Source organism: Vombatus ursinus, unplaced genomic scaffold (assembly GCF_900497805.2).
Source record: "Vombatus ursinus unplaced genomic scaffold, bare-nosed wombat genome assembly UNPS02014807.1, whole genome shotgun sequence".
Lineage (NCBI taxonomy): Eukaryota > Metazoa > Chordata > Mammalia > Diprotodontia > Vombatidae > Vombatus > Vombatus ursinus.
Genome location: NW_020954585.1, coordinates 8,798,928 through 8,815,971, shown reverse-complemented (window position 1 = coordinate 8,815,971; position 17,044 = coordinate 8,798,928). Strand labels below are relative to the sequence as shown.

At 37.4% G+C, this 17,044-nt stretch overlaps 1 protein-coding gene across 3 annotated transcripts in view; it reads left to right on the top strand.

Annotated features, from left to right (window-relative positions):
* The window catches only part of LOC114051902 (acyl-coenzyme A synthetase ACSM1, mitochondrial-like), a 42,122-nt gene that overhangs the window by 16,179 nt on the left and 8,899 nt on the right, over positions 1–17,044 (top strand). For 2 of the 3 annotated variants that reach the window (XM_027874292.1, XM_027874293.1), the window contains exons 7-10: positions 4,060–4,139; positions 5,628–5,751; positions 8,702–8,782; positions 13,004–13,105. In XM_027874292.1, the coding sequence (XP_027730093.1) occupies positions 4,060–4,139; positions 5,628–5,751; positions 8,702–8,782; positions 13,004–13,105 (387 nt within the window). The remainder of the gene's footprint in view (positions 1–4,059; positions 4,140–5,627; positions 5,752–8,701; positions 8,783–13,003; positions 13,106–17,044) is intronic. The other variant, XM_027874294.1, reaches the window with a different exon arrangement.

Sequence of the window (17,044 nt, the reverse complement as noted above, 5' to 3'; positions counted from 1 at the left end):
CATTCCTAACTTGGAGGGAAAGCTGAGCCAACATAAAATTGGAAATAGTACAGCAGAAAAGGAGTGGACAGCTTTCAGAGATTTGATGTACAGAATTATATTTACTCATCTGTGCCAGAACATTCACAAAAATCAAGATTGGTTTGATGAAGATGATGGGGAAATTCAAAAGATGCTAAATGAAAAACAGAACTCCACAGGATTTACCAGCAGGATAGTTCATTCATCTCTAAGAAGGCAGTGTTTAACTCCATCAAAAGTAAAGTGCAAGCAAAGCTTAGAGAGACGCAGGATTCTTGGCTCAATAAGAAGGCAGATGAAATTCAGTTTTTTGTAGATAGTAACAATTCAAAGCACTTTTATGATGCCTTGAAGCCTGTTTATGGGCCAAAGACCTATGGTACATCTCAACTACTCAGTGCTGATGGAGCCACATTGCTAATGACAAGGACATGATACTGAAGAGATTGGCTTCCACAGTATTCTCAACAGACCATCATTAATCAGTGCTGAAGCCACTGACCTCAGGTTGAAGTCAGTCCCTCTCTAGTCAAACTTCTAGATGAAGAAGAAGTTTTGAATGCCACTAGGCTCCTCTCATGAGGCAAAGCATCTGGTGCTTATTCTATGCCAGCTAAGATTTACAAGGTAGGGGGTCTGCCATTCATACAAAAGTTGACTGAAATTTTCTGGGTTATGTGGCAAGAGGTGGTTTTCCCTTAGGAGTTCAAGGATGGCTCCATTGTCTATCTCCATAAAGGTAAAGTAAATAGGTTGTCCTGTGACAATCACAAGAAAGTTTCTCTCTTAGTCATTGCTGCCAAGATTCTTGCCAGAGTCTTCCTTATTAGGCTGATCCTTCACCTGGAAGATGGTCACCTACCTGAAAGCCACTGTGGCTTCAGAAAGGGCTGAAGAATGGTTGATATGGTGTTTGCTTCCCAACAACTCCGGGAAAAATGCCAGGACAAGAACAAAGGTCTGTATACAACATTCATTGATAAGGCCTTTGATACTGTCAGTCATAAAAATCATGGCAAAATTTGGTTGTCTAAAGAAGTTCATCAGTATCGTATGTCAGTTTCATAATGTCATGCATGCTTTTGATTATGGATGATGTTCTCACACTTTCCCAATCACCAATGGAATGAAGTAGGGCTATGTGTTTGCTCCCATGCTTTATATCATGCTGTTTCAGCCATGTTGTCAGACACCTTCAAAGGAGACGAAAACGACATCAAGGTCAACTACCACACTGATGGTAAATTATTTAACTTGAAAAGCCAAGACTAAAGTATAGGAAGAGTTGGTCTGTGACTTTTTGTTTGCAAATGATTGTGCACTCAATGAAATCTCTGAAAAAATGATTATCCAGTCTTTACTTGGAGACCTCCAAGGAAGGGGAAACCATCAGTTCTTGAGGCAGCCTATTCTACTTTGGGACAGCTTTAATTGTGAGTAAATTTTTTTTCTGAAATCAAGTCTATTTTTGTCTCATTGTGTCTTTTACCTACTGTTCCCGGTTCTGCCTTCAGGGGCCAAACGAAACAAGTCTGCTTCTCTTTCCACCTAACAGTTCTTCAAACACTTGATCACGGGTATTATATGTCCCCTGAGTATTTTCTTCTTTTTTCTAAAAACCTCTAGTTTCCAGGGGCAGCTAGGTGGTGCAGTGGATAGAGCACTGGCCCTGGATTCAGGAGGACCTGAGTTCAAATTCGACCTCAGACACAAAACACGTACTAGCTGTGTGACCCTGGGCAAGTCACTTAACCCCATTGCCTAGCCAAAAAAAGTTATTAATAATAATAATAACAATAATTATAAACCTCTAGTTTCTTCAACTGATTCTCATATGACCTAGACTCAAGGCCCTTTATCACTTTGCTTGCTTCCTCTGGACACACTCCAGCTATGGTTCCATGTATGGATGATGTGGTGGTGGCTGGTGGAAAACCTCTGTTTTTTGGTGATAATTGTTAGGCCAAAACTGGCATAAGCAGCAGATGATTGATCCATACTTTGCTGCATCTCAGCCTCAGAGACTTCATTGTTTCCCCTTCACAGCAACAATAGCAGTGGGTTTTTTTTAGTTTTCTGTTTTCAATTTTAAGAAGCTTATCTTATGCCATAATCTAGAGTCAGGATCCTTAATTTTTTTTTGGTATCTTGAGAAGTCTGATATGGACCCCTTCTCAGAAAAATGTTTTTAAATGCATAAGATAAAATACAAAGAGTTACAAAGGAAATCAAGTATATTGAAATATAGGTATCAAAATATATATATATACAGTGCACATACACATTGTTATTATATATAATATAAAAATACAGAAATTATATTGTATTATAGTGTGTGTAATATCATCATATAATAATATATAATGTGATATAATATGTAAAAAGCAATATAGTATAATACAATATAGTACGGTATATTATTTTATAATTATTTATTAATGTAATATTTTGGTAATATAATACATTATAATATTATGTGAATAAAAATATATCTGATAAATATATTCTATATAATTTTTAAAGTGTATGTTTTTATGTGTGTGTGTATGTATTCACAGATGTCTAATTTAAGAACCCTTGTATAAAAGAATCAATAACAACACCTTTAGCTGGTTGGCCAGTTTTCAAGATCTTCCTGAGTTAGACACTAGCCTTCTTTTCAAACTTTAACCAGTAAAATCAGAATACTCACCATTCTTCAGATATTCCTTGTGCTTTTCCTCCTCAGCGTCTTTGCTTATGCCAGGGGCCTATACAATTCCTACCCATCCTTCAAGGTCCAGCTTTAATACTGCTGCCTCTATAAAGCCTTCCTACCATAAGAAATCTCTCCCTCCTATGAACTCCCATAAGCATTTTGTTTGCACCTTTCCTACAGATTCTTCATATTCTATTTGGTAATTTCTTTTTATAAACACCAGCTCCTGGCACACTGTAAATGTCACTCCGTAAATATTATATCTGTAAATGAGCTGTACTAAAATGTAAGCTTCATGAGAGTAAGGACTGTTTGTTTTAGTTTTATACTCCTAGTATCTTGAGCTTAATAGGTTCTTTTTTTTTTTTACATAGCTTTTTTGGATATCTAATGTTCTTTGTTTTTTTTATCAACAGTTTCCCCTAATATCTCTTCCTCTTCTCCTCTGAGGGGATCATTTCATATAACAAATAACATTTTTTAAGGATAAAAAAGGTAAAATTGATCAATACATCAAAAAAGTCTGAAAATTTGTTCAATGTGCAACACTTTTGGACCTCCCATCTCAAAAAAAAAGGGCAGGGTAAAAGTGTCTTCTCCTATCTCTCCTTTTGAGCCATGCTTATTCTTTATAATTTTGCAACATTCACTTTTGATTTCTCTGTGTGGTTTTTTTTTCATTTACATTATCATAGTCATTGTGTGTATTGTTTTATTAGCTACTTACTTTTCTCTGCATCAGTTCATGTAGATCTTCCCATACTTATCTGTATTCATCATTTCTTAGAACATAGTACTATTCTTTTACACTCATGTGTCACAATTTGTTTAGCCATTCCCCAATCAATGGGCATCTACTTTGTAATTCTTTGCTATCACAAAAAAAAAATGCTGCTACATGTATACTGGTATATACAGGAGTTTTTTTCTTATCAATTGCCTTCTTGGGGTATGCCTGAGTTAAAGACTATGAACATCTTAGTTATTTTATTTGCTTAATTTCAAATTGGTTTCTAAAATGATTATATGATTTACAATCCCACCAACAATACACCAATATGCCTATGTTCCCATTATCCCTCCAACACTGACTATTCTCATATTTTATCATCTTTGCCAATTTGCAGGGTGTGAGGTGAAACCTGAGAGCTAATTTTAATTTTCCTTATTAGTGATTAACTTTTTAGGTTATTAATAAGTATTTAAGTTAAGATGAATGAATGAATTGATTGATTAATGAAGAATGAATAAATCTCATGGGAAAGAAATTGGGACTCTGGTAATTGAACAGTGTTCCTGCTTTTGGGGAAAAAAAGTAATTTTCTTTTTTCATTTGCCAGACTCTTTCCAGATACCCCATCACTTGCATGATAGCTGCCCCATCAGTATATCGAATGCTTCTACAGTTCGATGTTTCCAGGTATAATTGGAGGACCCAGTAGCCACACTCATCCAGTTGACTCTGATCTTTTTTCCCTTGGCACTTGGAGTAGTTTTTAACTCTAGAGCAACATCTAAAAAAGGGCAAGTTACCTGCTGTCTGATGTGAATATTCAGTAAACTGAAGATTTTTTATTCAATCGCTGTTTCAAAAATCAGAACTAAAGTGACAACATAGTAAAATATGTATCTGATTATCCCTCTTTACAAAAGCACTCTGAACTTGTTCCTAAGTTCAATCGACCTTTGTTATGATTTGATCCTTATAACTTCTTTTAAACATCATCCTTCCTCTTTGCTATGTAAATATTGCAATGGTCTTTACCATTTTAAAGCAACAAAATTCTGGCCTTTCCTAAAATATTGGTTCTCTGTGGTTATGGATGATAGGAACATAATTAGTCAAAATCCACGGAAACATTGCCCCCACCCAACCTCACAATAGCCAATAGCTCCTTCTCCAATAAGTCTTTGTTCAAAGCAGCTCACAAGAAGCATAATAAGCATGTCCAGTCTCCTTATTTTTATAGGGGAGGGTTAGAGATGGTAAATAACTTATCAAAGTCTACAGCAGGCCTCTGATTTCTCATCCTTGTGCTTTTGCCCCAAATACCAAAAAGTGACAAGGGTTGATGGACCTTTCACTTTTGCTCCCTGGCCCTGGACCTTATTCAAATAACCAGTGAGAAGTGAAGTGCCCAGATGATAAGCAAATCGCATAGTGTAGTAAAAAGAATATTGGAATCAGACAACCTGTATTTGAATCCCAGCTGTGCTACCCATGTCACAACCTTTCTGGGCTTCACTTATTCATTTATAAAATGAGAAATTTGTACTGAATGATCTCTGAAGTTTTTTCCAAGATCCTCTCCAACAGATCAAAAGGATAGGAGAAAAAAAATATTGATAAGTAGCCTGTTTACTGGCCCTTAGCAATCAAAATTCAACCATTAAACAAACTAAGTTCAAGTAACAAAGACAAACTCTGAACGGTTGCAATGGTCAATTTTGACCCCAGAGAACAAATGATGAAACATACCTTCCTCCTACTGCAAAGAGAGATGGGGGACTGTGAGTATCAAATGTTGCACACATTGTAAAACACAGTTGCTACATCACTTACTCTGGCTTAACAGTTTTTCTTTGCAAAAGAAAAAGAGAGGTAAGTGAGGGAGGGAATGAAGAAAGAAAAAGTGAGAGGGAAAGAGAGAAAGAAAGAGAGAGAAGAGAGAGAAAGAAGGTGAGAGAAACAGAGATATAAAGACAGAGAGGGACAGAGATAGAAAGAGACAGATAGACAGACAGAGACAAAGAGAGAGACAGAGAGAGAACGTGGAGGAGAAAGACAGAGAGACAGAGAAATGAAAGTTTATTTGTAAGGCTAATTCCAAATTCTTCAAAATGAGATTTCAGAAGTATATTTATTATGCTCATCTTGTTTTATGTTTATTTTTTTCCTCTGTATAAGTTACAAATTCCCAACCTTGAAGCATACTGTGTCTGGTGGTGAGACACTGTTACCTGAAGAGTTTGAGAAGTGGAAAAAAGCAACAGGCCTGGCTATCCATGAAGTGTATGGACAGTCAGAAACGGTAGGTGGGAAAATCCCTCCTCAGGCCAATGAAGGAATCACCAGCACTATCCATCAATCCATTTAATCATTCCTCTTATCATCCTTCTATTTTTATATTCATTTAGATATTGAGAGCCTAAGATAACATCCCTGACCATGGGAAGCTTGCAACCTAGGTTTTGTAACTCTGGAAAGCTGAGATATGGGTCAAATCCCATATGTACTTATAAAGAACTTTAAACTTTTCAAGTTTTCACTTCTGTTAGCTCACCTGAATCTCAACAACCAGTAGACGTAACAGTGCTTAGTAATAGTTTTGAAGTTCAACACACAAAAGATGCTCAGTAACTACTTGTTGAATAAATGAATGAGTGAAACACCAAGAGATCCAAAATCTTGCCCAATTTCACACAAATAATAAGTGACAGAATGACTGAAACCAAGTCTTCAGGTCCAGGTCTTTCTAATATACCACCACCCTGATAATTAAAACTATGCGGGTCTGACCTAGTAGGGATTTTAAAACAAAATTGCCTTCTGTGTCATTGTTATTGCTCTGCTAAAAAATAACTAGAATATTAGAAATAAGCATGAATTAAGCTCCTAATATGTGTTCAGCATTCAGAGATAACCTTGTGAATAATACAGTACTTCTTTTCTCTATGCTCTCCCACTTAGTAATCTCATCAGTTCCCATTGGTTCATTTACCATTTCTATGCAGATGACTCTCATATCTATAGATTCGACCTACGTCTCTCCTGAGCATCATCAATCCTTCATCACCAACTCCACTTCTCCATTGTAAGGCAAACCTCTCTACATGTGAAAGGAATCTCATTCCATCTCATCTCCAATAGATTTCCCTCTCTATCGTCTCCACTCTCTCTCACTTACTTTCAATCTCTCACTGTCTACTTGATGTATCTTTAATGCCCACAAACATGCCCATGTCTCCTCTACCCTCAAAACCCCTCACTTGATCTGTCCATCCCCATTAGCTATCATCACACATCTCTTTTCCCTGTCATGGCTAAATTCACTGAGAAGGCCATCTATATTCAGTGCCTCCATTTCCTTTCCTCTAATTCTCTTCTTACCTCCTGCAGTCTGTCTTCCAACTGCATCATTCATCTGAAACTGCTCTATTCAGAGCTACCAATGATCTCTTAAATATCAAATCTAATGGTCTTTTCTCAATCCTCATCCTTTACTTTTCTGCAGCCTTTGACACTGTTAGTCACTCTCTTCTTGATAACACTCTTCTCTCTAGGTTTCTGTGACACTGCTCTCTCCTAGTTTTCCTCATACCTGTCTGATTGCTCCTTCTCAGTCTCCTTTGCTGGATCTTCATCCATATCACATGTGTTAACCTGAGTGTCCTCTATATCTCTGTCCTGGGTTCTCTTTTCCCTCTACATTATTCCACTTGATGATTTCATCATCTCTCATGGATTCAATTATTATCTCTTTGCAGATTATTCTCAGATCTGTTTGTCTAGTCTTATCCTCTCTCCTGCCCTCCACTCATCTCCAACTGCATATTGAACATTTCTAACTGGATGTCTCATGAACATCTTAAATTCAACATGTCCAAAATGAAATGCATTATCTTTCCCCTAAAATCCTCCTTTCTTCCTAAATTCACGATGTCTGTTAAGGGCACCATCCTTATGCAGTTACGCAGGCTCACAACCTAGGTGTCATCCTTAATTGCGCTCTCTCTCTCTCTCTCACTTTCTCTCTCTCTTTCTCTCTCTCCCCCCATATCCAGTATATGTGAGACATACAGTTTGAGATGCTCAATGTAAGCTCCTTGAATGCAGGAATTATTGCATTTTTATCTCCAGCCTGGCACAGGGCCTGACACAGTGATGTGCAATAAATGTTTAATCTCCATGATATGATCTGATTGAAGAATACTAAGAAACTCACTATCCCCCCTCCCCCCCAAAAAAATTTTCTTCATCAACCTGTAATGATATGTTTTATATGATTTCAAGCAGCTAGATAACACAACAGAGTGTTGCACTTTGAACCAGGAAATCCTTAGACACTTATTAGCTTTGTCACCCTGGGCAAGTTGTTTAACTTCTCTCAGTCTGTTTCCTCAGCACCTACCTCCAAGGAATGTTGTAATGATTAAATGAGAGAATAATATGTAAAGTGCTTTGCAAATCTTAAACCACTGTCTCAATTCTAGTTATTAGAAGCCAAAGGGAATCTTAGAGATAAGATTATTACATACCTTAACCGCAGATTTATAGATTAGGAAGCAGGGGAAGATTCTAACATTAGAGATTAATTCTTTTGGGTTTGGTTGGTCTCAAAAGAGAATGCAAATAACCTGGGGAGAGTTCTGTTATTAATACCTGAGGGTTATTTAGCTTATCTGATCCCTCCTAAGAAGAATCAACAATTAGATAAAAGCCAAGGCTAATGGAAAGGGAGGGCAGCTAGATGATGCAGTGGATAGAGTACTGGGCCTGGAGTCAGAAAGTCTCATCTTCTTCAAAATCTGGGCTCAGATACCAGCTGTGTGAGCCTGGGCAAATCACCTAACCTTCCTTGCATTCATTTCCTCATCTGTAAAATAAGCTGTAGAAGGAAATGTCAAACCATTCCAGTATCTTTGTCAAGAAAATCCCAAATGGGGTTGTGAAGTCAGACACCACTGAAAAAAACAACTGAATAAGTTAGGAGCCTGGGGGAAAAGGAGGAGAAGCATCTCATAAAGAAAAAAAATTGAAGGGCACCAAAAATAAAAATGACCTATGAGAGATATTGATACATTTTGGAATGACATATGTCATAGGATTTAGTGGTGGAAAGGATCTTTCAAAAACATCTTTTCTGGTGCACTGATTTTTCAATGGAGGGAACTAACCATTTAGTAGATAGTAGATCTTCAGCAGATACATCTGGACTCTTTCCATTAAGTGTATTTATTTTGTTTGTTTATGGTCAACAGGGACTAACTTGTGCGGTGCCCAGGGGAATGAAGATCAAGAAAGGCTCTATAGGGATAAGTATTCCGCCCTTTGACATGCAGGTTTGTCTCTCCATTTCACTCAATGAACATTTGTTAAGTGCCTACTATGTGTGAAGTTCTATTATCAGACACTGGTAACAAAAATATACATCCATCCTCTAAAGAGTCTACATTCTTCTACACTCTTCTTCTTATCCTTACCTCAGGAACTTTTTTTAAAAACTATATTTCAATATAATTGGTTTCCTTTATAATCCTATGTACTTTATTTTATACATTTAAAACCATTCTTCTAGGATGGTTTCATAAGATTGAAGGGAGTTTGGGGGGGGGAGCAACTAAGCTTTGAAAGATTCAGAAATGGAAATGAGAAAAGAATACATTTCATTAAGAAATGAGGAGGAAGGAAGTATGATTCAGAGAAGAGAGTGTTGGATTTTGAATCAGAGGACCTGGGTTCAAATCCCACATCTGCCATCAATTATTTGGACGATGTTAGACAAATTTTACAGAACCCTCCCATTTTATAGAACATAGATCTTCTCCCACTCCCTAAAATTATTTCTATTAACTTTCTATATATTTCATATTTATTCATATGAGACCATGCTTTCCCCTCACAATAGAATGTGAGTTTCTTGAGAGCAGGAACTCTTCTTATTCTTGTATCCCCAGCACCTACTACAATGCTTGAAACATAGTAGGAGCATAATAAACGCTTGTTGAATATCAAATTCTGAATAAAGAGTTTGTGTCCACAAGTGAGTTTATCATCTTCCTCGCAAATGATTTATACCTCCCACATTCCCCATTTCCATCCACAGCTATTGTTCTAATTACCCAGCCTTAGAAACTTGGAGTCATCTTGGAATTATCCTCCCCTAAATTCCATCAGTCACCAAGTTATGTCAGTTCTTCCTTAGTAATTTTTCAATCCTATCTCTGCCACTAGCTCTGTGACCCCTAAGCAAGCCACCTGAATGAATGGAAAGTAAAAGCATTTATTTATTTATTAGACAGTCATCTAAGGTTTGGGAACACAAATACAAAAACAAGACAATCTTTATTCTTCAAGAATATTCAGGGGCAGCTCGGTGGCGCAGTGGATAGAGCACTGGCCCTAAAGTCAGGAGGACCTGAGTTCAAATCCAGCCTCAAACCAAACACTTAACACTTACTAGCTCTGCGATCCTAGGGAAGTCACTTAACCCCAATTGCCTAAAAAAAAAAAAAATCAATTCATGTTCAAATTAGGGCAAACAACACATGTAGAGGAGTGGTGGCCAAGGAAAAGTGTTTTGGTCTGGGAAATGATAGGAAATGGGAAATCTGGCAAGTGAAAATCAATGATTAACACACCCTTCCCAGAAACAATAGTAGTGTTGCTTTTATTTCAATTTTCAGACCAAGAGGAAAAGGGGGGAATGGGGTATGTGTGGGGCATAAGATGGCCAGGTTGAAGAAATATGGTCTGAGGGAGTGACAAGCTGAGTGCGTTGGCTCCTCCAGGACATGTTCTTTGGAGGTCCAGTTTGGAGAGTAGATCAGCAGCAGGTGCAAAGCAAGAGATGGCAATATGTAAAGAGTGGTCCTAAGGAATTCAGAGCTGAATTCTGACTTAACTTCATGTTTCTCAGTCCCTAGGACTTCTATCTCATATGGATCATTGATGGAGTTTTGACAATGAGAGTTCCAGACTCTAACAAACTTACATTTTCTTCACAAAATGTCCCCAATAACCACCAGTACAGTGTACATTCACCAATTCACATTTGAACTATTATTAATAGACTCCCTCCCCCTCCAGTCTCTTATCTGTCCTACCTATCATTTAGATAGATTACTCCCTTGCTCAAGAAGATATAACATAATGTATCAGACCAGATTCTAGCTCAACCTATCCTACCTTGTATTGTCAATCATATCTCTGATATTCTCCAACATGACCACTCTTTGGACCTTCTCTGGTCAGGAAGGTCTCCCCAAAGTAAATGCTTTGAATTGGCTATTCCTGCCTCTATTTTTTTCTGTGCTATTTATCCCAACATGGAATCCCTTTCCCACCTTCCATTTACTGATTTAAATCCTAACCCATCTTTCAAGACCCAGATCCAGTCTTACTTCCTCCAGATTATTCTGAATTCATTGATCTCTCCTTTCTCTGATTTTCATAAATTTTGGCAAGTGATTATAGCATTACTGCTATAAAAGAAAAATACTTTTATTGTATTTTCCTTGTTTTGTACTTCTGTTTTGTCTTCCTAGAAAATTGTAAGATTTCTGGAAGTAAAATCCATGTCTTATCTTCCTTATCAATATTCCCACAGTGTCTAGGTATATGGTGGTAGAAGATCAATAAATACTTTCTGAGTTGAATTGAATTGAAAAAGATGACCTTTAGTTACTGGACAATGCAGGCTTATTTGAAGTGAGATATGAAATAGAAAAATAAATACCTGCTTAGAGGAAGGACACATGATAACATGTAAAGAAACCTAACTTTGGATTCAGAGAACCTGGGTTCAAGTTCTTTCTCTGATACTTACCACCTGAATAACTTTGGGAAAGTCACTTTTCCTCTCCAGGTCTCAGTTTCCTCATCTGTAAAATTATGGAGGAAGTTGGGAGGTTGAACTACAAGACCCCCAATGTTCCTTTTTGCTCTAAACCCTATGATTTCTTGACATCTTTGAAACCAGCAATGGGAAAGTATAGTTAACCTATCTGTGAATCTAGTTGACCTAATTTTGAGATAAATTACAAAAGTCTTGCAAGGAAAGGATCATAGGATCATAGATTTAGATCTGAAAAGGAACTTAGAGGCCATCAAGTTTAGCCCCTTCATTTTACAAATGAGGAAATAAGACAGTCAGTGAGTGTCCTCAGGTGAAATCTAAACCTAAGACTTCCTTTTTTCCATGTCCAGTGCCCTAAGCACTATGCTATGAAACCAATTCAAAGTATATGTATATGATACTCACTATTCTAATTAAAACTAAGGAAATGGGCTTTAAAAGGTCTGAATGGGAAAATTTCCAAACACATTTTCTGATCCAGTCAGTTACTTACCTGTCCAAATTTTAATTTGGGGAGTAAGGCGGGGGGAAAATCAAGAAATCAATTGTAGTAGCAGAGTCCTATCAGTTCCTGTAATCATCACAACAGACATATGGAGTAGATTTTGCAGAAGTTATTATCCCCATTTTGAAAATGAGAAAACTAAGTCTCAGACAAGGAAGTATAATTGACAAATGACAAAGCTGGAATTGAAAACCTGATCTTCTGATGCCAAGTCCAGTGTTATTTCCGTAATAACTCAAGCAGCTAGGTGACATAGCACATGACTTGGAGTCATGTGAGTCAGAAAGTCAGGAAGATGTGAGTTCAAATCTAGCTTCAGGCACTGACTAGATTTGTGACCCTAACAAAACCATTTAACTCCTCTCTACCTCAGTTTCCTCAGCTGTAAAATGGGGATAATAAATAATGGGACCTACCTCACAGGTTTATGTGGATCATGCTAGTTATTATTATTGTTATTATTATTATTATCCCATTGCCTCTCTAATAATAGCAAGTAGGGCTAAGGCAGTATAATAATCATTTAGTTTGTCATGATAGGCATATGCACAGAGGAAATCAACCCCAGTATAGCAAAAATGTAAAGAGCAGGGTGCAAAAAGGTAGCACCATTCCAAGATGGCCCTACCTCCAGCATTTAAAAATCTCTCCTGGTTTTTAAATGATTACTGTATCTGAGCAACCAATATAACAAGACAGGGCCTCTAGTTCAGAAACAGCAACTCAGATACAGATTTGGCTCACACTGGTACTGATGCAATCTTCTTGCATATCTCTCTTAACAGTTTCTGGTTTGAATTTAACTTTGTCAGATATTATCAGCAACACTCCTGTTTTACTTGAATTAACTGTAGTATGATAAATCTTGGTACAACCTTTTAATTTCAACTCTCTGTCTTTCTGCATTAAATGTTTCCTATAAACAGAATATTGTTGAATTCTAGATGGTCTAGATTTTGGATGAGGAGGTGGGAGTCACTTCAGGGGTTGGCTTTGTGAGAAGGAAGTACATTAAAGATGACTTTGAAGTATCTATTTTTTTCTCTGAATTCTCCAAAGTATTTTTTAAATTTTAATTCAATTTTATTTTATTTTCAGTTCCAGATTCTCTCCTTCCCTCCACCCCTCTCTCACCCATTAAAAAGTTAAAGTTATTTTCTTTACTAAATAATCATCTCTTGCCACTTTCTGTTCTTCCAGATCATAGATGAGAAAGGCAATATCCTTCCCCCAGGGATAGAAGGGGACATGGCCATCAGGATCAAACCTACTAGACCCACTGGCATGTTCTCTGGCTATGTGGTAAGATCATCCCCCTTCAGTGGGAGAATTACCTACAGGTACTTTAAAGACTGTCATATGGAAGAAGAATTAGATTTGTTGCATTTGGTCCTAGAGGGCAGAATTGGGGGCAATGGGTAGAAATTGTAGAAAGGTAGAATTCAGGACAATATAAAGAACCACTTTATAATTAGTTCTGCCCAAAAGTAGAATAGGCTTCCTCAAGAGGTAGTGAGTAACCCTTAACTGGACATTTCCAAGCAGAAGTGGTTCACTCACTTGTGGGGGATATTTTAGGGAGACTGTTATTCAGGTATAGATCTGGTGTCATGACATCTACAATAGATAAATCTTCCTTCTGCTTTCATCTAAAGGTGTCATTAGTAAAAATACTGAGCAGAATAGAGCTCAGGACAGAGATATGGAAAACTCCACTGGAGGCCTTTTGCCAGGTTCAAATTAATCCATTTATCACTACTCTCACCCTTTGGGTTCATCCAATCAATCAACCAACGCCAAGTCTACCCAAATATAAGTTTATCCAGACCACATCTTTCCATTTTGTCTACAAGAAGATAGTGACACATATTGTTAAATGTCTTTGCTAAAAACTTACATCTACTGAAAAAAAAGGAAATGAAATTAGTCTCACATGAACCCATTCTGGCTCATTCCTTGATCATATTCCAACAATGGAGCTGACTGGGGAAAGTTTCTATGATCTTTTCTTTTATATTTCTCTTTGAAACACTATGAACTTTTTGTTCATAAACCTCATTGCAAGATTACTAAATGCATAGATACTTCACACTGACATGTTGTCACTTTGAATAATACCTTGGAATATAATATAATCTCCTTGCATAGCTTTCTTAATAGTTTCTGGTTTGAACTTGACTTTGTCTGATACCTTCAGTGATGTTCCTGTTTAGCTTGAGTTAAAATTAGTATGATAAATCTCAGTACAACCTTTCATTACACTCTCTGAGTCTTTCTGCATTAAACAAACACATAGGAACAACATCTTGTTCGATTCTGCTCTTCCTCTATTTTGTAACATGAGTCAGCAAGCTAGTGCAATGGATAGAGAGCTTGATCTACAATCAGTAAGACTTGTGTTCAAATCCAGTCTCAGACATTTATTACCTATGTGACCTCAAGCAAATCATTTAAGCTCTATGCCTCAGTTTCCTCAACCTTAAAATGGAGAAAATTGCTGCATCTACCTTACAGGGTTGTTATGAGGATCAAATTAGAAATATTTGTAAAGAACTTAGCACAATACCTGGAACATAGTAGGTACTGGATATATACTTATTTCCTTCCCTTATAACCCCTTTTTCTACTTATTGGTGGATTTAGTCCATTTGCATTTATCATTGCTAAACTTATCTTTTATTCTACCATTCTTTGATATTTGTCATAAAGTAACATAAACTTTCTTATTTCACTATTATTAAACAAAAATTGACAAAGTAATGCTATATTCTAATATCTTATACTATTAATTAGGTAAATCCCTTGACCTCTGGATTCCCCCTTTATCAAAGAAAAGAACAGTTTCAGATCACCTCATCCCCTCCCCTTCTATCCTTTTTTCCTTTTGTAAATCTAAGCATGTTTATAGGCTGTTGGAAAAGAGCTAATAGAGCAAATAATTAAAGATGAAAGAAAGTGATCGGGGCCGGAGGAGACAAATGGAAGGGATAGAATGGAGGACATAAGTAGCAGCCTTGGTCTTGACAAAGAAAAGTACTACCACCCTACTCAGAGATAGAAGTGAAGGAGAAGAGGGCTAGTAAAAATGTAGGGTAAGTAGTAGGGTTTGAGAGTCTGAATAGAGAGATGAGGGAGCGCATGATGGATGACCTCAATTTTATCAATAAGGTAGGAGGTGAGGATATATACTGAGAGGACAGAATCAGAGGTGAGTCTTGGAAGCTTGAGAAGAGTTGATTTAAACAACCACTGAAGGGAGTGGAATAGAGAGTCAATCAAGAGTTTTGACTTTACAGTGCTGATGGCCCAGTTGTGTAGGAAGGGACAGGAGATAGTTTAATCATAGAAGTAGATTTCAAAATTCAGCATCATGGTGATCGCACTGCTTTGCTCATTTTTTTTGAAGTACAGTCTCATTTTCTTACATGAATTTTTAGTGATTTTACTTCTGTCCAGTGAGCCATTTATGAATTGAATGTGAAGAGCCTCACTCTCTTTTAACCTCCCACACTACAGTTTTCTGCAAGCCTGAAGTAAATCCTTTAATAAGAGATTTTAGGATTTTACAAGAATGCAAGTCAAACTCAATAGACTTTAAAGAATTTACCTTCTTCTCCTTTTTTTGTAAATCAAATCATTTTCCCTTCTCCAATCCTATAGTAAGTCTCATATTCAGGTTTTCAAACCTCGGTATCGGTGACTCACATCTGCCAGTTCTTAAATCTGGAATGCCCTTAATTTGGGCCTAGGGATTTGGTAAACATTGAGACCTGGCAGGTCAAAGATTTAGAGCTACCTCAAAGGCCATCAACTCAAACTCCTCGGTTTTTACAAATAAGGGAAATGAGACCTAAAGAGGTTCAGTGACTCACTCAGGATCACCCAGCTAGTAAGTTGAATTTGAACACAGGTCTTCCTGACAACAAATTCTGGGTCCAATTCACTATACTATATTGCCTCTTCTTAAATGTCTCCACATTTATTTGTGGTTTCAATTTCCTGTTAACCATTTTGATTCTAAATTCCCAGTCTGAAGTTTGGACTCCTCAGTAAACAAATCAGAAGCAAAGTGAATCTGCCTTGTCTTTTTCATCCTTTATCATTTTTTACTGGGAGCATAATAGGATTCCTCTCTTTTATCTGATAACCCTATTCCCTCCAACGTACATTTTTATAATTCCTTTTTACATAAAAGGAACATAAATATATGTAACAAAAACCTTAATAAACCCCATAAGTTCTAAGGATCATTATCCCATCTCCCCTATTTGCAGACAAATCTGGTGCCTGAGCAAGGCAATATTTCCCTCTTAGAAGTCAGGAGGATTCTTCCTTAATACGCTTACCTTGATTCCCCATACCAATATGTTCTATTCAATGTTAACCACTAGTGATTAGTGCCCCAGTACCCTTTAACCAAAGAATATCAGTTAGCTTTTACTGTAAAAACATAGCAAGAATAAAAATTACAAAGCATTTCTCCCTAACATCTGGGGATATACTCTCCCCATACCACCTCTGCCTCTGGGGAATGTGGACTCAAACTAAAGGCAGCTTCTTTATAGTATTTTCCCCCAGCAAGTTCCCTTTCTAATTTGATATAAGCAATGGATGAATTACTGTTGATCCCTCTGGGCTGTCTTCCATCTACACTGACTCAAATAAGTTGCTTGAGACTTCACCCCTCCTTCTCTGGCTTCCGGCAAATTCCATCATGGATTTCATCTCCCCAGCCTCTAGTGTTGCTTTTCTGGCTTTCCAAAGCTCAAGAGTCATCTCCAATGCAAACAGAGACCAAGAAGAGAGGCTTCTCTTCATAGGTCACAGGTAGGTCTCAGGCAGGGAAAGAGGAGGCCCAAAGCCTCTCCCCATCCAGAGGTTTACACACAGCATGTGCCTCCCTCAAATCCAACAAGTCAAGAAAAATTCTTTGGTCAGTTATTGTCTTTTGAATGCACCCCCAGTTCTGGCTCAGCAGCCAATCTGAAGTTTATCCCTTCACCACATGATAGATGACTGGAATCAGTTATAAAATGTGTGCACATGTGCCAAATAGGGGAGCAGTATCCTCTCTTTACACATCATGACTTTCTAGAACAAGATCGCCCCTTCCAAGCAGACTGGCTACATGCTCTAAGGATGGACCCCCACTTTACATTCTCATTCTGAGCTAGAGATAGAGATAAAAGTGTCCTCAGAGGCCATCTAACCCAACTCCATTATTTTACAAATAAGGAAACT